The sequence below is a fragment of the Hypomesus transpacificus genome, chromosome 12 (genome assembly GCF_021917145.1).
Source record: "Hypomesus transpacificus isolate Combined female chromosome 12, fHypTra1, whole genome shotgun sequence".
NCBI classification, from domain to species: domain Eukaryota; kingdom Metazoa; phylum Chordata; class Actinopteri; order Osmeriformes; family Osmeridae; genus Hypomesus; species Hypomesus transpacificus.
The window spans coordinates 6,089,708-6,111,323 of NC_061071.1; the positions used below are offsets into that span (position 1 = coordinate 6,089,708).

Here is a 21,616-nt window from a genome sequence, read left to right on the forward strand (position 1 = left end):
GGCTTTACATAAGAATCAGATTCACTACGTCATAGACTGTAATTTCCTGAAAGTCTAATTTCTCCGATTTTGTCACCTACAGCGGCCTCAAGGGAGATGGTAGGCCTACGACGAATCTTTAGCGAAACGAAGTCTACTGTATTTTTTCACATGTGCCCATTGTTTTTCAGATTCATTTTAAACTGAATTGTTGCCTGAAGGGTTGGTAAAAAGGCAAAGACATGTTCTTGAGGCAGACTTTGTATCTGAACAGGCTACTAATTATTTGAGACTGAGAGTCTATATAAGTCTGAACAAAAGTTATCCTGGACTGAGACAGATCTGACGTTAAGGCGAAGACAACGATGGAAGCCCATGGTAGTTCAGGTAAATGAACTCTGAATATGGTAAAATATCCCTGTATAAAATGTCAAATTAGCTTGTCTTAAACAATTTCGATTCTTACAATTTAAATGTGAATGGCAGGTAACTCAATCCATCTCTCAGAGATGAGGATTATGCTGCTGGGGTGGATAAGTGCAGGGAAGAGTTCATCAGGAAACACCATCCTGGGTAGAGAGGAGTTTGACCTGAGGACAGCTCAGTGTGCGAAGAGACTGGGAGAGGTAGCAGGGAGACAGGTCACTGTGGTCGACACTCCAGGATGGTGGAGGGATCTCCCTGCAGAGCACACAACTAAGCTGGTTAAACAGGAGATTGTACGGAGTGTGTCTCTGTGTCCCCCAGGACCCCACGCCCTCCTCCTGGTCATACAAGGAGGGGGTTCATTCACTGAGAAACACAGATTATCAGTAGAGAAGCACCTGCAGCTTCTTAATGAGGAAGTCTGGAGTCACACTATAGTGATGTTCACCCATGGGGACTATCGGGGAAACACAACCATTGAGCAGCACATTAAACAAGAGGGGAAGGCCCTCCAGTGGCTTGTTGAGAAATGTGGAACGAGGTATCATGTCCTGAACAATGAGAACAGGGGTGACGGCTCTCAAGTCACAGAACTGCTGGACAAGATAGAGGAGATGGTAGCTGGAAAAAGAGGAAGACATTATGAGATCAAGAGAGGAATACTGGACAAGTTCAAAAAGTGGAAGAGAACAAAAGAAGAAAAAACTAAAGAAATACAGAAGGTGCCAAAACAGAGAGAGATCTACCAAACAATAGGTGAGTTGTATTTTTTGGTCTAAATGAACGTGCAGTGAAAATAGGTTGTTTGAGAGACATCACCCTTTCATGTCTCTTAAAACTTAATTCCTCATTTATCTTTGAATTTTTAGCATCTTTGAATAGCTTTTAGCAGAAGACCCATTGTCGACCATTTAATCAAAAATACAAGTGGTTTAGGTAAACTAATATAAGACTTTCCATATAATATTATTCAACTTTTGCCAGCAAGGAAATACTGTATATTAATTTTTTATGTGCCATCATTTTAAAACGCCCCCCTATGATGCTGCACAAAGCCCACTGTTTTTTTAAACATCCAAATGCTCTTCTGTTTAAGTTCGCTCTCTGACAAGTAGCCAAAGACAATAAACAATGAGACAAAATAACAATTTGGCAGGGCTGGACTGGCCATCTGGCATACCGGGCATTTGCAGGCCGACGCATTTTTGGGCCGAATCGTCGATAGAATGTAGCTTTTTTTTGATGGTCGGGCCGGCCCTTAAAGAACTGACAGCATCCCATTGATAAAAAATGTTTTGGTCGGGCCGGCCCATAGAGAACTGACAGCGGTCCATTGGTTAATTTTTGATTAGCTGCTTCAACATCAGCTACCTGTATTAGCGGAAAGAGGAGAGGTAGCTGGCTCTGAGAGGCAGAAACATACTGACAGAGTTAGGGAAGAAGCCGAGGAAGAGGAGAGTGACCATGACAGGGCCATGGGAGCAAGTGAGGAAAAGATGGAAGAAAGAGTAGTGACGACGTGGTGAGGAGCAGGCATTTTAACAGGGACTAAGGAAGGGAGGGAAGCTGTGTCTGTTTCTGTATTGTATTTAGCAGACACTTTCGTCCAAAGCAACACAATATTAATCTTACAACAATTAAAATGAACAGTAAACTGTTTTAAAAGTTGCTGAGCCAATATTAAGCATTTATACCATAAATATACAAATCATGACTCTAAGAATTAATTAATTAATTAAGTGTAAGATCAAAAGATAAGTCTTGAGACCCATTCTTGAAGGATCCAAAACCATCACATGATTGCAGAGCACTAGGCAGCTCATATCATAGAATGCACACATATTTTAAGGACTGTCTGCAGGGAATGTGTCTGACCAATCACGGTGGGTGTGGGCCACCTGGGCCAAAAATGCCAGGGCCGATTTTTTGTCCCAGTCCAGCGCTGCAATTTGGTGTGAACAAAGAGCACAGCAGTAATCTGCACGATTGAAATTGAGGGGCACAACTGGTTAGGGGACAACTGTTTACAATGTTTCTCTCTCTGACAGGTGACTCTGTCCATCTCTCAGAGCTGAGGATTGTGCTGCTGGGGTACCGTTACGCAGGGAAGAGTTCATTAGGAAACACCATCCTGGGCACAGAGGAGTTTGACCTGAGGACAGCTGTTGAGTGTGTGAAGAGAGAGGGAGAATTTGCAGGGAGACAGGTCAATGTGGTTGACATTCCAGGATGGATAGGGAGTGTACCTGTAAAGGGCACTGCTGAGCTGGTTAAACAGGAGATAGTACGCAGTGTGTCTCTGTGTCCCCCAGGACCCCACGCCCTCCTCCTGGTCATAGTGGGGGTGGTTTCATTCACAGAGGAAGATGCAAAATCTGTAAAGCAACACATGGAGCTTCTCAGTGAGAGAGTCTGGAGTCACACTATAGTGCTGTTCACCTGTGGGGACAATCTGGGAGACACAACCATTGAGCAGCACATTCAACAACAGGGGAAGGCCCTCCAGTGGCTTGTTGAGAAATGTGGGAACAGGTATCATGTCCTCAACAATAAGAACCATGGTGATGGGTCTCAGGTCTCAAAGCTACTGGACAAGATAGAGGAGATGGTGGCAGGAAACAGAGGAGGACCCTATGAGATGGACAGAGAGATACTGGAGAAAATGGAGGAGAAAAGGAGGGCAAACGAAGAACGAGCACAAGAGAGGCTGGTGAAAATGCACAAACAAAGAGAGACTCTCAGATCACTAATGGGTAAGTTTATCCTACATTCATTCAATTAGCGGACGCTTTCATCCAAAGTGATGTGCAAATATTTCACCTACTTGCCAAGTGTAACATCTAAACTGCATAGTGCATAGAAACTTATTATGTTCTCCAGCACAACCTCTGTGGGAGCAGATGCTTCATCTCCACCGAAGGTGTGGCATCGATTCAGGTCTGGCATCTAGACACTTGTTGTCAGTCAGCTGAGAGGAGAAGAAAAGTTGCATCAGACGAGATCAGTAACCAGATCTAGGCGGCAGCAACATCTATATGAGGCAGGAAGATCAGAGAGCTCAGTAATGTAGAGAGAGAGAGAGAGAGAGAGAGAGAACAAGGATCATCACAGAAGGTGATACAGAGTAGAACAACACACAAAAACAGTTCATATGTCCCCAGCCAGATATGTGCCCCCTTATCCACATAAATGACTGAACTTGAAATTATCATAAAACTATAGTGTGAATGATGACAGTCTAGATGTAGGGTAACACAGGGGTAATAGTTTTAGAAATGTGTTGTAAGCAGAAAGTGGGTTTCATAACTGCAGTACACAATTAAACGGACAGATTATGCTAAATTCAATAAAAATAAGAAAATCCTTGTATCCATATGACTATTTGTCCATCTACATTTTTGTGTGACGAATAAGCCAAGTGCGATCTAGCTCCATTGTTTAAGAGAGGCAGCAGACATCTCTTTGGCCGATATCTCCAAAACTCTGGAACTCACACCAAAACAATCTAGATGAATACATAGAACTACGAGTAAGATAATTTTTTTAATTTTAGATTATTGGTTGAACCTTCACCCTAGAGATTGGGATTCATGTACTGTATATAAAGTGTGATGTCAAGAGAGGCTGGGTCCTGAAGGGATGCTACATTCCCCTGAGGTGGCTGCAGCCCTGAGCAGCTGTGGCTCCTTCTGCTGGGGGAGTCGGGAGCTCCACCCCCTCCCTCAAAGCGGGGCGTTCCCACGCGCCTGGGACTGATCAGACCCTGATGACCTGAGGGTTTTTTTTAAGAGGGAGAGCCACAATTAGGTGGTGTGGGGGGTTTTGAGAGGATTAGGAGTTTATCGTCAAGAAGAGGCGCCGTACACGTTTTTTTTTTTTAAGACCAACCGACCTGAGCCGTAGTTAACCTTTGTGAGTTTGGAACACTGTTTTGTTAATTCCGAAGACCTTTAATAAACCCCTTGTTTATGTTCGAACTCAGTGTCCTCGCACTACTTTGAGCTGTCCCGCTGAGGGCTGTGTAGCCTTTCGTGTCGTCACAAAAGGTACAGAAAATAAATCCTTCCATTTTGCCAACGCCTCACTTGTCATTCTCTCTCTTCTTATCACTCCCTATGCAGGTCACTGCATCCATCTCTCAGAGCTGAGGATTGTGCTGCTGGGGTACCGTTACGCAGGGAAGAGTTCTTCAGGAAACACCATCCTGGGAACAGAGGAGTTTGACCTGAGGACAGCTGCTCAATGTGTGAAGAGAGAGGGAGAAGTAGCAGGGAGACGGGTCACTGTCGTCAACACTCCAGGATGGTGCAGGACTTGCCCTGTAGAGGACACTGCTGAGATGGTTAAACAGGAGATACTACGCAGTGTGTCTCTGTGTCCCCCAGGTCCCCACGCCCTCCTCCTGTTCGTACAGGGATTGACTTCATTCACTGAGGAGGAGGCAAATTATATAGAGCAACACTTGCAGCTTCTCAGTGAGAGAGTCTGGAGTCACACTATAGTGCTGTTCACCTATGGGGACTATCTGGGAGACACAACCATTGAGCAGCACATTGAGACAGAAGGAAAAGCCCTCCAACGGCTTGTTGAGAAATGTGGGAACAGGTATCATGTCCTCAACAATGAGAACAGTGGTGATGCCTCTCAGGTCACAGAGCTGCTTGACAAGATGGAGGAGATGATAGCAGGAAACAGAGGAGGACACTATGAGATAGATAGAGAGACACTGGAAAAAATTGAAAAGGTAGAACTGTGGAGAAGAACTTCAACAGAGAAAGCAAAAGAAAGAAGGATGACGGTGCAGAAACAGAGAGACATCCACCAAACATTTATTTGTGAGTTGTTTTGTTTTAATGGAGCAATCACCCTCATTTACAATAATTGGAATAACAGGTGAAAGCCCAGTTTAGGAGTTTATTGAAAAACAAACGTAAGTACTGCAGGTCCACACATGTACCCATACCTTAGTGCTTGGAGGAGAGCTGTGAGGTGTGACCGGATGTGGTCTCATATACAATCGAAAAGACATTCACATTGAGACAATATAGCATCAAATAGAATGTGTGAACTAAGAGTAATCTGCATTTTGGAATTTTAGGGGGACAGCTGGTGAGGGGACATCTATTTACATGGGTTCTTTCTCTGACAGGGAAGTCCCTCCACATAACTGAGCTGAAGATTGTGCTGCTGGGGTTTAGAGGTGCCGGGAAGAGTTCTTCAGGAAACACCATCCTGGGCACAGAGGAGTTTGACCTGAGGACAGCTGCTCAGTGTGTGAAGAGACAGGGAGAAGTAGCAGGGAGGCAGGTTACTGTGATCGACACTCCAGGGTGGTGGCGTGATTTCCCTGTAGAGGGCACTATTAAGCTGGTTAAAGAAGAGATAGTACGCAGTGTGTCTCTGTGTCCCCCAGGACCCCACGCCCTCCTCCTGGTCATAGTGGGGGTGGTTTCATTCACAGAGGAAGATGCAAAATCTGTAGAGCACCACATGGAGATTCTCGGTGAGAGAGTCTGGAGTCACACTATAGTGCTGTTCACCAGTGGGGACAATCTGGGAGACACAACCATTGAGCAGCACATTCAACAAGAGGGGAAGGTCCTCCAGTGGCTTGTTGAGAAATGTGGGAACAGGTATCATGTCCTCAACAATAGAAACAGGGGTGATGGCTCTCAGGTCACAGAGCTGCTGGACAAGATAGAGGAGATGGTGGCAGTGAACAGTGGAGATGTGTTCTGCCTGGAGGGCATCATGATTAGGAGCATGGATGATCCTCCTTCTTGTGAGTTTGACATTATATAGTGATGAAGTAATGATAATGTAGTGATGAAGTACGTAATGATAATTTAAAGAATATACTCTAACTGTAGTGAGTAACGCAGATTGCCTGTAGAGGCAGTGGACACTTCTAGTTGGGGTGAAGTAAGTGATTCAAATGAAACCTGTTAGATTTGAGTAATACAGTATAGCCACGTTTAAATTTCATTTTATTTTTCAACGTATACATTGTGTGTTCATAATCTTAGAATGACAGAATCACAATTCTTACATGTGAAACTTTGTCCCACCTGTAAGTAATATTAAATCAAATTTAAGGTTAAGTAGATATTATGACACCTAAAACACTTGGTGCTGTTGATGACGAGTGTTGTTGTTCTTCAGTGAGCAGGGCCAGCAGAACAGAAACCACCAACAACTCTGAAGACATGTCTGACTGGGAGTCAGAGGCTGGATCCCGACCTGATGGTAGGAACACGGTCAGAGGTCATAGAGGGTCATGTCTGATGAGGGTAGGACCAGGGTTTGTGGGACTGCTGACCCTCCTCAGTCTAGCCTCTGGTGTTCAGTGTGATCTGGTCCGCTTGTTCCACAGGGAGTGGCGGTGACGGATCTGAGTGCCAATCTCTGAGAAGCTCTGCACATGACTCCGCCTACGGCTCTGACACTTCCTGTCCGTCACGTCACCTGACCTCAGTGGTGAGATCATCCACATCTAGGACTGCTGTGAGGTATGCAGATGAATCCTGGAGTTCTTGAGACAGCTGTGTCTTGATCTGGTCCATTCAGTCAACACTGTCTTCCCTCCTTCTCCACAACCTAGGAAGCCCCTGCTGGCTGGAGCCACTCTGAGTTCTACACCAGAGGAACTTGTAAGAACAATAGAACAATGCTACACATCGCAGAACTTTACACATCTGCTATCTCGATCAAAAGTTAGGCAATGTAAAGTACTGTGATGTATTTTTGTTAAATTGTAGATCTGCTCTGTAACATGTGAGAACACTGGACAAGTCTTTGTTTGATCAAATTGTCTCTGTATTCCAGACTCCGACTGTAGTGACTCCAGAAACTGCAGTAGAACTCACAGAAACCTCATACACGTGAGCTTTCCAGCCTCTAACAACATACTATCAGGGTTCAGTGGTATTGTCCCAGGTGTTTCTGCAGTAGTGAGTGAGCTGGTTCTGCTGTGTCCCCAGGCTCTGCTGCCCTCAAGCAGGCCTGTTCCAGTGCAGTCTGACTGCCTTCATGTTCCAGATGGAGGGCCAGGGGGAGGTGCTCTACAGGACTGTCCAATGGGACGAAGGTCTGCTGAACTCCACAGGCCGTTCCCCTGCCGGACCCCTGTTCACCATTGACTGTCCCCAGGGCTCTGTCTGTCAGCTGCACCTCCCACACTGTGAGATTCTCTCTGGTGAGTTACACCTAGAAATATCTCACCCAGTAGACTGTAAGTGTTTGACTTCTATCTGTCCAAGATGTCCTATCCTAGACTGTCTGTTATAGACAATGAGGTAACACAGTGAGAGTGACAGGTTACTGTGTTTCAGGAGAGGGGCGTGAGGTGCTGTCTGTGGCTCATGTTACTGGAGGCAGCATGGAGCTTGTTTCTCCACTGAGGGTGACAGACTCTCATGTGGTGGTGGATGTGACAGACCTGTCCCTGTGGGGCCTGGTCAGGTGGTTTCTACCCTCCCTCACCATCAAGGGCCGGGTGCTCCTCTTCCTCCAGCAGCTGAGCCCCATGTATACCATCCTCAACGTGATAGTTCTGCCCAGCAACGTGCCTCTCTCTGAGGTAAACCAGACATCCCTGCTCCACATCCACAGTGACCTGCTGGAATCATGGAATGCTTAGCTTACCATGATAGTCTTCAAGGAAGATAGTAGCCTCCTCTGTCTGGTTGCAGGTGAGGGAGAAACAGGAGGGAACCACCTACCTGCGTGTCAGTTCTGACTGCCAGCTAGCTAAGGGGGAAAGATACAGTCTCACCTGTCATCTGGAAGAGACACCCAGAATACAACCAAAGGTAGGTGACTCATTGGGTCACACTAGTTCCAACAATGTGGTTTCAATGTTGTGCTACAGTAGATGCTGACTCATGACTGGGTCCTTCCCTGTTCCAGTGTGTTGTGATGGACTGGAACTACGGACCCAACTACCACCCCACCTTCCAGGTGTTCCTGCCCCCCGTCACACAGGAGGCGGAGCTCAGCCTGTTGGAGAGGAGGCTGGAGGGGCTGGAGGTGTGGTCAGGGCTGGTCCCACTGACAGGTAACACCAGCACCACCAATTAAATGTGTTTGTCAAACTATTCCTGTTGGTTAGTATGGGTTGTTGTCATAACAGGTAAAGGAAAATGAGTATCTGAGGTGGATCATTAGTCTGTTAGCTGATTCTGCTGCTCTGGACTGTTTCTCCATGGCAACACTATGACGATGTCACTGACTGGTTGCAGGTGCTGCTGTCACCAGGGCGACGACATCAGAGACGTCTGAGCGCGCTCAGAGTAAACGTGCGGAGCAGCAGCTGAAGGCTGTGAGGTCAGAGTTTGTGAAGCGTGTATCGGTCCCCGTGCTGAACAGCCTATTGGACGAGCTCCGTCAGCATGGAGTCATCACGCAGGAAGAGGAGGAGTCTGTCAAGGCCATCGCTGAGAGGGCGGAGAGAGCGCGCCACGTCATCGACGCCGTGCTGAACAAAGGAGCTCAAGCCTGCCACATGATGACTGTGTTCTTACTTGAGCAGGACTCCTTATTGAGCACAACGCTTGGTCTTGGATAGTGTGGCTGTGGGGGGGATGTCTGGACACCATTTGTGCATGAAAACAGGGATGTATGATGTTAATCACTCTCAGAAGATCAGCTATTGCCTTATCTGTTTATATGTTTGATCTTATTTTCCTCTCAGGTAAATCCTACTGTAACTCTGTAAAGTCTGCAATGATCTGAGCAAACATACTCAAGCCTTTCATCAGCAATCCAGTTAGTTGTCTACTCTGTATTCAATTGTTTTTTCAATGCAAGAAATGTGTAAATAAGATATGTGATCCACATCAGTGGCATTCTGACTTCAATCAGGTTCTTCGGAGTGCATCAGGTGAGTGTGCCCAGAATGTGCTGAGTACACCAGAAAGCTTGCAAACAAATTGAATAGGTGAAAGTGTTTGATTAATGACAATTTTTACATGGGACCCCTGCAAAGTAGGGTCTAGCCCTCTCACACAGTGCCATACACCACATCCAACAGGGAATGAAACCTGTGTTTGCTAGCTTTGCACTGGTACTAGATTGGAGATCTAAGTGCCTCATCAAGTGATCCTCCATCAGTACTTCTGCTGAGATGTTTGGTCCACCTATCAAGGATCTGATGCCAAGTCTCAACTGGAAACTGTCACTAGTTGTTCACATGCGCTTACAACCATACCCCAATACAGCACTACCACACGTATTAAATAGTGAAATACATGTACTTTAATTCTGTAATTGATTACATTTTACAATACATGTTTTTTCTTTTGTCGGCTTTCAACAAAAAAAATAGGAAAATGTACAATGTTGTGACACCACTCAACACGGAACGAATTTGGTTGCCGGAGTAAAATGAGTCGTCACTTCTATAGGCCCAGGGTCATGATGTTCATCTGCAGAGGCCGAGCTGTTTACATGGCGAAGAGGATAAGGAACGCCACCATGAGACAGAAGAGACCCATGGCCTCAGACAGAGCGAACCCCAGGATGGCATAGGAGAACAGCTGCTGCTTCAGGGAGGGGTTCCTGGGGAGGGAGGTGTGTGTTAGAGACAGACACCTTACAGTGGATCAACCTGCTCCTGCTAACCCTCCCACTGCAAACAATCACCCCTTTCCTGTTGCTGCAAACCCTCATTACTTTGGTTTATTTTGCTACTGTATCACTGAACAGTTCCAGTATTGTGACATACTAATATTTAAGCACAAACTGAACCCTCCTGGCGGTGCTGGTTGAGAGGGGAGTGGTTACCTGGCATAGCCTATGATGAGAGAACCAAACACTGTTCCGATTCCAGCCCCGGATCCGGCCACTCCAACTGTGGCAGCGCCAGCGCCAATGAACTTGGCAGCAGTGTCGATGTCTCGGCTCACAGCACTGGTCTGGAAACCTCTAAGCGCAACCTGGGACATGTAGCTCTGTGGCAGGAGGGCTGCATCAGACTACAAAACAAATGTCTAAAGTCAGACTTCACCTTTGGACTGTAATGGAAGATCTGAAAGAACCTAGATAGTAGCAATCACGGCAGCCAGACAATGATACCGACAGACAGGCTGGGAGAGAAAGACACACAGGAAGTCAGAAGCTGACAAGAGTGACAAGCACAGAGACAGATGCAGACAAAGACAACCACACAGACGCACTGGCAGAAAGACTGAAAGCAGGCTTGTAAATAAGGGCCAGAAATACTGGCAAACAGAGACCAAGGAACGGACAGACACTTACCTCTCCTGTCCTGGCATCTGGCCTTGATAGGACTGATGCAGACAGGGGCCTGTACAGTGCCCTGGATCCAGCACGAACCTGTGTGCACAAAGACATTCATACACAGTTGAAATGTGGCAGTCACTACGTGTACATTGCTTAAGAACCTGTGATATAATCAAGTTGCCTGCACTGAGACCTTCTTCCTGACATGATTAAAAACATGTTGAAGTGGACGGTCAAGGTGAAAGCAGGGAGCTCTACGGGGCAGGTCAACGCTGAGAGCTTAGGCTTCCACCGTATTGGACCGAATGGGCGGGCCCTCCTACATGCTCACGGTTAGCTACCAGCTAGGACATTTAGAGGAGAACGGATACCCAACACCGTTGGACAAAATCGTTTTAATGCATGGATATCTGTGCCGCCAAATCGTACATGTATGCTAAAATGTGCCTTAATGCAGTTGACCAATGTCGTCGGTCAACTAGTCAGTATACACCGGTCAAATCACTGTCATAATAGGGCTTCAATCCGGGCCCAATACAATCAAGACATCAAACAGGGAAAGCTTGTGGTAACGATTGATGTTGATGAAACCACAACGCTATCTGCCTATTTATTTAGTCACAAATAAATCTGTATCCAAGCACAACGGTTGATTGAGTGATTTTTCATAATGACCTTGAAATGGGAGATAAAGCTCAATAGCCAGCCAGCTATCTAGCTAGCTACCAGCTGCAACCTAGCTAGCGCTAAGCTTACTTCGATTACTAGATAGTTATATATGCAGACAAGGTGACAGTATCAGTTTGTGAATTGGACAGGTCGAATACAGTTCAGCATGCACACTGTAGGCTACATTGCATGTACTTATTCATTTAGCCTCCCAGAGAACAAGCAATATATGCAATGGCACAATTCATTAAGGCCCTCAACTAAGGTTTGACCGGAATAGCTAGCTAGAAAAGCTATCCACATTAAAACAATTTTGACATTTCAACTCACCAGTGCAGGCGTGGAGACGAACTTCGCACAGGCGTACATATTTGTTTAATGCGTTGACTGATACAATCAACTATGAAACTGGCACCTGTATTGGTCTCTGTAGAGGAGAGAGAGCAGTTTAAGGTCAATAGATTTCAGTGCTAAATCACAGAAGCAGCCTTTCAATAACTTGTAAATATATGCAGAACATCAGTCTTTACATATGCTGTATGTCAGTATTGCAGCAATAGCTACACAGACAGAGGATGATAAGCGATTATTAAATTGAGAGAACACAGATCTCCATTTGCATCCCCTTCACTCACCGGCTGCAGAGGTCGTACCGCTGAAATGCAACTGCGCATGCCCTTTCCAAGCAAGTAGAGTCGAATCCCGGATGCTCGCTTTTACGGCAATGGTCAATTAAAACTTCAATGGAAAGTTATTTATCATTATGTCAAGCATTAAGTTATACAAATACTCTGAAGTTGTGTAGTCATTGATATAGGCTAAATGGTAACAATTGTAATCGGCCTATTAAATAAAACATGCTCTTGTCCCGGCCTTACACAGCCACAGAAAAAGACACAGAACACAGGAGAGGCTGTTTTTATTTTATTTTATCGATCATATATCAATCAATAATATTGTCCTCATTGTATGTCTGAGTAATTTGAGGATTTTTTTACAATGCAATTAAAAGCCTGCGTAAACTGTAGGCCTGTACGTTTCACATACAGGGGGCAGCAGAAGACTACTCATTCATCGTCTCCCTCCCAAGCATCACTGGAAATCTCTCAGAATGGACCCATCCTACTTAACTGGGCCTACCTATCGAGTTTAGAGTGTGCTACCGGGAACAGAACGGCATTGACAGCGGACGGGATTTGATTCGGTGTCTTCAGTCGTGTCTGCCTCCTCGCTCCACTGGGCCGTCAGTCTTTCTGCGTTAATAAGGCTCTAATGGGAGGTGCGACCAGGGCAGAGAGCCGCTTGTCAATCGCAAAAGGCAGCGTGTCTGCTGAGCCGCTGACAAGGGGCTTGTCTCACATCAAAGCCTTGCCAGTTACATCATGCAGAAAGAGAGAGAGAAAGAGAACTATATAGCATGTGTGAAGGGAGATAATGAAAGAGTGTAAGTGAAAGAGGGTGTACAAAGAGAGAGAAAGAAATAGAGTATGTGAGAGAGATCGTGTCTCCTATCAAGATTTTGTCATCTACAGGAGGGCAGCTGAGAAGGGTAAACGACTTGACCTAATCCCTCTGTTAACTTTCAGACAGCTAGACATCTCTCAACTGATCTGTTCCACCTGCCTAGCCTCACTCTCTCCTCCTGCCAGAAGTGTGTGTCTTGCTAATACATCTTCTCTTTTCTCCATTGTTGACTGTTGTGGATATTGTGGAGCTCTTGGGCCAGGAGGTGTGCTTGTGTGTGTTTCTGGGAGCAGGCCAGTCATGCCGGGCAGCCTAAGTTAGAGGCTTCTCTCAGTCTGTCCATAGAGGAGAAAAGGAGGTCAAAGGAATAGTGAGAAGGATGGAATAAGAGAGCGAAGAGGAAATTCCTTTCTGAGTCCGTAGCTCCTAGTTCTCAACCCAAAGGTCCCTTTGCTGCATTGTGGGTAAGTGGCTTCCTATCTCACAGGCTGCTTCCTGTGTAGAGAAGTTGAGTCTAGGAGGGGTGTGGCAATGAACCCATAGAATCACCATCTGCAGCCACAGCTGCTCTCTCTCTCTCTACTGTACGATGTGCCTGTGTGTGCGCCTCTCGTTGCGACATGTGCATGTTGGTGCATGTCACTAGTCTCATTACCGGGTTACACGCGAGTGGGAACATATTGCGATCTGAACCACACCAGTGAACACTACGAGAAGCGGTTACCCCAGAGAGCTTGTGCTCCTCCTAAGATCACTGGTTCATATAGGGGGGCTTACCTGGTGGAGACAACCTACTCCAGCTACAGACAGAAGTGGAGGGAAGGATTGGAGAGAGATTTAAATGGGTGTCTCCAGACATGACAGGCATGCCACCCGAGGTGAAGGGATCCAAGACATGGACACTGGTTTCAGTTTAAAACTTTAATTGGCGTGCCATGCACACACAAAAGACAGGGACGTTTGCTGTAATTGGGCAGTCGAGCTGCTTTGACACATTACAACCAGATTTTCTTTGACAGATCATAGGCAGAGGACGAGAGGTGTAAACTGTACCTTAAAAAAAGCATTAATAAACGATTAAACACTGATGTCCTCTTGTTTCTAGTTTCCTCATGTAAACACACACACACTGGGCTTATCTAGGCTGAAGAGTAGCCATAACAATCCTTTCACAAAGGCACAACAGTACTGCCACAAACACAATGAGCGTAGTCCAGAACCGTACACACACACACACACACACACACACAAGTGGACAGGGGGGGGGGGGGGGGGGAGCAGTGCATCTCCACATATAATGGAGGTTTGTCACACAGAGATGCAGGGAAAACCCCCTTAGTAATCAAGTCCAAAAGGTATGCTTACAAAGGAACAATCTTGGTCATCTATGCAGATTTTAGTGCAACTAGAAAGAAAATGCAGAATCCAATCACCAGCCCAAAGTATAATCTCTAGCCAACAAGATAATTTAAATATTGAATGAATTCAAGCTGTAAAAAGACCAGTCAACGAGCAGGCTATGCGGAGCACAGACAGGAACAGGAAGTCTTCCAGACAGGAATGGGGTGTTTAGCTGAGGTCCTCTACTATGTCTTGCTGGGGTGGGTGTAGTTCCTCCTCCTGCCTCCAGGTGGCGCCGTGCTCGCTCTCAGGAGGCTCCAGCTGCTCTGGCTCCTCTAGCTGGGACAACTCCTCTTCTCCCAGCAAGGAGGCCTCAGCCTGGGGCTCGGCTTCCACTGACGGACCCTCACACTCCCTCTCATCTACACACATGAACACACGCACGCACACACACACACACACACAACATCAGGTAAATCAATACACCAATGAGAGAGAAAAGACAAATAGAAACCCATAGGAAGGAGGTTTTAAAAGATAGAAGATTACACAATCAGCAACATGCTCAGTGGAAAAAGGGATAAATGCAATCGAAATTCATTTTTTTCTTGATTTCCCAGGGATCAACAATCACCACTTATGGTTAGTGGGATCAAACAGCACAATTTCACACGCACTTGGTTAGGGAACCATAATCTGGTTGGTAAAAAAAAACAAAAAAAACCATGCCTGTTGATTTGACAACCCTGAGCTTAGAGGATGGTGATTGGCAGATGGTCTATGAGCATAGACCGAAGTGGCGGAGAAGTGGGCTAATGATACAGCTAGGCGCCCAGTCCAGCTAGTTGATTAGCAGTAGCCAGCTTGCTTGGCTAGATGCATGATTTGCAGCAGCAAGGTAGCTTAGCTAACTGGCTTGTTAGAGGTAGCTAGATGGCCTGACCAGTTTGTGGACTGGTCAGTCCTGGACCAGAAGAGGGGGGCTGCTGGTAGAGGTTGTGTAGTGACCCAAACTGAGCTTGGGTAGAACCTTGGTTCTGACAGTTCTCCAGGTTCAGAAGGGGGAGGCTCGAGTGGACTGAACTCCAAGGGGCAGGGGCTAGGGGAGCACAGCTTCTCTTACTCTCACCAGCTACACAAACAACAGCAACAACAGATTAAGCCATGGTTACTGATCAAAAATACGTAAAGCGTACACACACACACACAGTGTACACACACACGCATCACAACTACGGCAACATGGAGCACTGAGCTATGACACTTTTTAGGGTTATGATGATATGAGAGCTAACTAGGCTGCTAAAGAACAGCTACTTTGCTAACACACACACACGTGTACATCACAACATAACCCATCAGAGCGAGAAGAAACACTGAACCACCGTACCTCCAGAGGGGGGGGCGCTGTCATCCGTGTTGGCTCCAGAACCAGCTGCGGGCACTGGGGAGGGAGAGTCTGAGCGCAGCCTCCTCTCAAAGCTGAACTCTGGGAGACGGGGCGCCTGGGGGCGGGTCTTCCTGGCTGGGTTTAGAGTGTAGCAGTAGGCACACCTAAATGCTGACAGAGCAAGACAGAAATCGTGCAGGAGACAGTTGAAGAGATCAAGTCAGAAAGTGATGAAGAGAGAGCGAGTCAGTTTTGAGAGAAAGACAAACAGTTAAACAGTGAGAGGCAGAGAGGGAAATAGATAGTGACAGTTATTAGCAAATGTGTGCTAATGCAATGTATTCATTTAGCGTACACTTTTATCCAAAGCGACCCAGTACGGGAAGAGGGTTATAGGATAGGCTATAGTTGTACAGTTAACTGACCATCAGAAAGGGCAGTCTCTCCACATCAAGCCAAGGTACTGTAGATGCATTGATTCTGTAGCACCAGAGAGGCATCTTACCCAGGTACTCAAACTCCTCCTTCAGAGCCATGCCGTTGTGGGAGAAACACTGCTGACAGATCAGGGCATACCTGGGGGTATGGAGACAGATGATGACCTGGTGTCCCCTCCCTCTCCTGAAGGGGAGGTACTGTCCCTATCCCCTGATGTTACGTAGGTGGCCCTTGCTCACCGGTTCTGAGGTCCGTCCCCGACTAGGTACTCTATGACACGGTCCACCGTACCTCGTTCCTGTGGCAACACCGGCCTGGCAAGGGGAGGGCCGGGGGGATGGAAGCCTGCACAAGGGGAAGGGAAACGTCAAGAAGCAATACAGGCTGGGTCTCACATTGAGCAGTATGTCTGTGTGTGTCCAAACATTCTCCAGAGGTGTTGTTTAGAGGTGCTTGGAGGTCTGTGCCTCCTGGGATGGACATGTGTAGAATAAACAAGCTTTAGGACCAGCACAACAGCCACACATGAGATTCCACCACTCTGCTTATGCAACAGTCTGCTTATCTAATCCATACCACGAGGGGGATCAACATGTTATCCAAGTGCCTACATGACTACATCTGAGCTGGAATGTCAAATCACCAGTTGAAAGAGGACTAAAGCGAACAGACTCATTCACTGAGAATTGGAGCTAGGAAGCAGGAGTTAGGAAGCAGGAGCTAGGAGGCAGGGGTTATGAAGTAAGGGCTAGGCCTAGAAGGTGTAAAGGCTGAACTCAACCCTCACAGGCATTGCGGTCATGGGTCACAGTACTCACCCATGCCGGGGATGGAGGTGCCGGGGGTCATGTGGAGAGGGGGCCTCCTTATCAGGTCCTGCTGGGTGGTAGACAGGCCCCTCTCTGGGGGCCCTCCAGGGGCCGCGTGGAGGGGGGGCCCCGCAGGAGTAGCTCCAGGGCCCAGCCCTGGCAGGGGGGTCATGGGTGTCCCCATGACAGGGGGTCTCATGGCCACCCCTCTCTGACGGAGCTCTGAGAGGAATAGGAACTGGTTACCACGGCTCCCGAAATATCATCATAGTCTTCATTTATACCAGGCACAGACAGGAGACAGATCTCAAGGCAAGAAAATCAATCGCCTCTCTAATTGTTCTCTCTCTCTAACTGTGTGTGTTTGTTTGTATGGTATGTGTAATAGGTGTGGTGATTATTAATTGCTTTACCTTGTCCTGGTCTGGGCGTCATTTGAGGCCTCACAGGTGTAGACTCCATCTCCTGAAAGAGGCAACCAACACATCAACCATTATCTATTCTGACTAGCATCCTAAAGCATTAAAAATACCCCAAAACTACCACTAGACTTGGTGTCTCTACAAGGGTCAAATTCTGAAAAAGAAAAGGTGATACAGAGAGAAGTTGGCACTTACTGCTCTCTTCTTGGCCTCTGGGTCAAATCTCTCCAGGATCAGCTTGGCGTTCTTGTACGTCTCCTTCTCCATCACCTCCTCCAGCTGGGATTTTTTTCCAAGATCGGGAGAAGTTAGTTTCACCTGATATAGAAAGCTGGCTATTGCGACACTCGTCGTCACACCCACATATACTTACGGTCTTTCTCTTTTCAACTTTCAAATCTTCTAGCTTGTCATCTGAAACACAGTTGATGAGACTATTCAGAGAGACATTCCCAGGCCAGTCGCAGAGAGACAGACAAACAGGCGTTCAGAATGTGAACAGTGCCATACGCCGAAAGAAGGCGTGATGTCACACTCGTCACGGCGGGGTCAAGGGTCGACGGGAGGAGCCATGCTTACTGTTTCTCTCCGTGCGCTTGGTAAACAGGAAAAGCAGAAGCTTCCTCATGAACCACACTCTGTGGAGACAACCAACAGTTAGCGTTAGCTGGGCATGGGTAGAATGCTTGTAATGGAACATTTCATTGCATTTAGTCTAGATGAAAGAATGACAGTAAAATCAACTCCCTAGTTTTGCCTCCCTCTCTCCTTTCCCTTACCCTCCTATCTAGAATATCATCCCGCCTTTCACCTCTTCCCAGTGCCGGTCCTAGCACATTTGGTGCCCTGGGCCGGGCTTACCCCGCCCCGCCCTAGGCGGCTGCCTATGTCGCCTATAGGAAGGACCGGGACTGCCTCTTCCACCCCTCCCTCCCTCTCCTACTCCAGTACCTACAGGATGGGGAAGGTGAGGAGGGGAAGGGCCATCAGGAGCTTTGAGCTCCACTGTTCCGGCAGGTTCCAGCAGTAGACCCAGAGACAGGCCAGCAGGTAGAGCACGGAGGAGTAGAGAAGCAAGCGGCCCACCCACAGCTTCTGCAGACGCTGGTTTTTGGCTCGAAACTCCTCCAGGTCCTTGATGTCCTGTGCAGAGGTGGGACCGTTGCTTAGAAAGGCTAATCGCACACAGCCAAACAGCTGAGTGTGTGAAGCAGGTCAGACAGGTAGATAAGGGGTAACGGCTGGGTGACTGTTTTTCCCAGCCAAGTAGTGAAGGGGTGCAGTAATGCAGCCACCACTCACCTTATCCAGGCTCTCCAGCAATTCCACCGTGGTCTGCTTGGTCTGAAGCAACACCAGATACAGTTAGTCATAACAATCAATACCAGAATCAGTACAATAAATGATTGCTGGGGCTGAAGCCTAATCAAATGTTCGTATCAAATTACAACCAATGGGCAATATGCACAACAGACAGTGACTATATAAGGTGAAGCGAAATTCAGCTGTGATCTCAACACAATGTAGGCCAGATCAGCCAGGTCCTAGTCTCATGCCCGGAGCCGACGATCAGTTGCTGATCGTGGTCAGATCTTAATGGAGTTACCTATGCTCTAGGGCTAAGGACCAGGTAACCGTGAAGACAGAAAGGAGGCATGTCAGAAAGTGATTAAATGGCAAAGGTGCATACGTACCTTCCACCGGGATAAGAGAGCCCCCATCTCTGCAGACACCCCTACTAGATCTTTCCGTTCCCAGGGACTGCCTTCACCGGCGATAGCTAGATCTTAGCTAACTGGAGGCTTTTGAAAACGAGCTTAACATTAGATGAGCGTAGTCAGCTATCAAGCATTTTCTGGCCCTATTTAGGATGATAATTAACGTTAGCTAACGGGTTATAAGGACACGAGACAGCTGATGCTGGCTTGCTAGAAGAACAGCTAACAAGCAAGCGAAAATGGCTTTCTGTACAGTAGCTGTCGTTAGCACTAACTAGCTTGGGTAGCTATCAATGCTAGCAAATTTCAAACCAAAACGTGGCTAATTAAATTCGCAAAATATTGTTTAATTCCAGATGTAGGCCTACTAGCAGTTTGCGTCTAGATACATTAGGATGCCAGCAAGCCAGCCAGCCAACTCAACATTAGCTGCTAGATCCAGCATACTCACGTCTCAGCTATAACCGGGTGCCTTGCAGTGAGCTCTTGTGGTAAAATGACGTCGTTTCTGCCAGCGTGCCACAGACAACAACACAGAGATTCTCCCAGAGCCCTTTGCGTTGTAGTTTGGGTACAACCCCCTTTTGTGCATTTGAAAGTAGAACATCTCCACTTATTACTCTTTTTTTTATGATGGCAAAAGGATTTGAGTTAACAAGAAATTATATATAGCCTTGCTCAAAGCAATAATCCCCATTGAATCATAGGTTAAATGTGTTGGGTCGAGTTTCAATCTCGCAAGTGGAGCGCTAAAAGCAAGAACCATCAATAATTACCCTCATGTTGATTTATTTAAGGCATTATAAATCTAGGTCTCTTGGCCTACTGGAACCGTAAAAAGTTGGAACAAAATCCATGAAATTGTTGATGAAACACCTACCCTTGTGGGCTCCAAAACCTCAAAGAATGCCCAAGGTGGTCCAAAATAGGCTGTATGAAATCTTTCGTTTTAACACAGGTATAGAAATGACAGTAGCCTATAAACAGAGAGTTTTAGAGGCAGTTGGCACAGAGAGAACTGTTGTAGCCTAGTACAACTCGTTTCCATTAATATATTGTTCCATCAAACTGTTGTTACTGTTGGTTTCATCACTAGGCTATTAAGTTGGATAAGCCATTATTTTTATTTAATGACATTAATCAGCATTAAAACTGCATTCCATTTAAATGGGGACATCTGCACCGGCATCTTCTTTTTCACTTTTACATTGGAAGTCTCTGGAAATGACGGGGAAGTTGGTTTGACTAAAGTGACATAAATGTTTGATAATTATCATAATTGACAGAGTTGTCTGAAAAAAAATCGAAATGTACGTTTCACTATTTTTTAAGGTATATTGCCAAAGAATGGCACGTGCAGTTGAATGTAGTAGCACCACGGGAGAGCCTCCAGCTGTTGTCGGTTCTGGCTCACAGTCCGTTAAGTAAAACATTATTCCAAACACATGCAACCCGGTCACGCTTACATGAGCACATGTTAATAAGCCTATCAATCAAGAGCGGAACTGGCGAGTTTCTGTAAACGGAGAAGAAATTATAAGAATGATACAGGTAGCCTGTATGCAGGCTCCAACGAGTTTATCGTTTCCAAAAGCTAACTTCGAGCCTATGGCTATTGTTTGGCTTAGATATATATGACCACTATTCTTCTCTAAATTCCTGAATGAAGAGGCTTTGTTGGCTATTAGGCTTTAACATATTACAATCTAACAATGTAGGCTATTAGCAGTATATCGACGCTTTCTACTACCAAAACCCGCATATGAAAACCCACCGCCAAACCGAGAGAGATGAATCGGCAAAGTGCCTGTCAATTTTTAGGAAAGAGGCACAATGCCTAGGCCTATTCCATTCCTTATTTTCAGACTTAAAATAAATAGCCTGCAATTCATTTATACACACAATATAGGCTACTGTATACCATTTAAAATATTAACAAATGTGTATTCTAAACAAAATGTGTTTGTGAAAATCATACAAATAAAATACATTTTAAAGATCACCACAACCCATACAAACGAGTTTTTTCATTATAGGCTACATGGTGTTTGACAGTAACGATACAATATTATAACAAGTGTAATGGGTGTGTTCAGGCAAACCATTGTTTGTGCATGTTGTGGTGGTCATTTGAAGACTTTCCTTTAGTATCATTGAATGTAAAAGGCCTTTGTTTGGATGAATCTGAATTTCTAGATTTTCAAAGCCTTCAGTTTGCACTCCAACATAATTGTTTGTCTTTAAAATTGTCCTTTGGTCAGGGCTAATTACCTACAATATTTATAGTCCAAAACAGTTATAGCCTCTACAGTTTGTGTGCATGTGTTTGAGATTCTTAGGGTTAAAAGGCGCAATTGCATATCTTTTCTATGGAAATGCAATCACTCGGCGGCCTAATGATGTCCCGCGTGGGTTGTCATGACAGGATGCCCCTGGAGGTGTCAGTCACATGTCTGTCTGAGTGCCCTGGTGTTTCCAGACCAGCATGCCAAAGCTGAACATTGTGGGCCCTTACATGACGTCTCTAATTGGTCTGTCCCTGTGTGAGCTGCTCAACGTGAAGCTCCTACTCCTTTCTTTCCGCTTGCGGCTCCGCCGTGTGTTCCCATGAGAGACCGTACGGTTAAATTCAACACAAAAGAGAGGAGCAGCATCAAAACGGATTGACAGAAAATATATGCTTGGCAATGGCTTAATAAGGGTGGTTGATGTGGCAGC

At 46.2% G+C, this 21,616-nt stretch overlaps 3 protein-coding genes across 8 annotated transcripts; 1 reads left to right on the forward strand and 2 right to left on the reverse strand.

The window, feature by feature from the left end:
- The first annotated feature begins 97 nt into the window (after positions 1-97).
- LOC124474423 lies at positions 98-9,541 on the forward strand. The gene is made up of 14 exons (XM_047030531.1): positions 98-366; positions 466-1,161; positions 2,454-3,158; positions 4,527-5,240; positions 5,555-6,187; positions 6,568-6,651; positions 6,779-6,914; positions 7,007-7,055; positions 7,231-7,286; positions 7,386-7,600; positions 7,737-7,984; positions 8,097-8,216; positions 8,314-8,461; positions 8,646-9,541. The coding sequence occupies exons 1-14, from the start codon at positions 345-347 to the stop codon at positions 8,969-8,971; spliced, it is 4,152 nt and encodes a 1,383-aa protein (XP_046886487.1). The 5' UTR covers positions 98-344; the 3' UTR covers positions 8,972-9,541.
- A 101-nt stretch (positions 9,542-9,642) lies between these two features.
- On the reverse strand, positions 9,643-12,029 carry atp5mc3b (ATP synthase membrane subunit c locus 3b). Of its 2 annotated transcripts, none has more exons than XM_047030647.1 (5): positions 11,952-12,029; positions 11,647-11,743; positions 10,663-10,740; positions 10,189-10,379; positions 9,643-9,963 (listed from the first exon to the last, which is right to left on the reverse strand). In XM_047030647.1, the coding sequence occupies exons 2-5, from the start codon at positions 11,683-11,685 to the stop codon at positions 9,849-9,851; spliced, it is 423 nt and encodes a 140-aa protein (XP_046886603.1). In that variant the 5' UTR covers positions 11,686-11,743; positions 11,952-12,029; the 3' UTR covers positions 9,643-9,848. The 2 variants fall into 2 exon arrangements, with proteins under 2 accessions (XP_046886603.1, XP_046886604.1); XM_047030648.1 differs by lacking the exon at positions 11,952-12,029 and adding an exon at positions 11,847-11,944.
- A 2,039-nt stretch (positions 12,030-14,068) lies between these two features.
- On the reverse strand, positions 14,069-19,454 carry LOC124474442 (endoplasmic reticulum junction formation protein lunapark-B-like). Of its 5 annotated transcripts, none has more exons than XM_047030579.1 (14): positions 19,350-19,454; positions 18,875-18,982; positions 18,483-18,524; positions 18,136-18,323; positions 17,760-17,818; positions 17,554-17,594; positions 17,376-17,459; positions 17,172-17,223; positions 16,768-16,980; positions 16,189-16,294; positions 16,017-16,087; positions 15,512-15,682; positions 15,152-15,253; positions 14,069-14,543 (listed from the first exon to the last, which is right to left on the reverse strand). In XM_047030579.1, the coding sequence occupies exons 2-14, from the start codon at positions 18,899-18,901 to the stop codon at positions 14,350-14,352; spliced, it is 1,350 nt and encodes a 449-aa protein (XP_046886535.1). In that variant the 5' UTR covers positions 18,902-18,982; positions 19,350-19,454; the 3' UTR covers positions 14,069-14,349. The 5 variants fall into 5 exon arrangements, with proteins under 5 accessions (XP_046886535.1, XP_046886533.1, XP_046886536.1 ...); XM_047030577.1 differs by having other exon boundaries at positions 15,065-15,253; XM_047030580.1 differs by lacking the exon at positions 15,152-15,253.
- Positions 19,455-21,616: the final 2,162 nt, after the last annotated feature.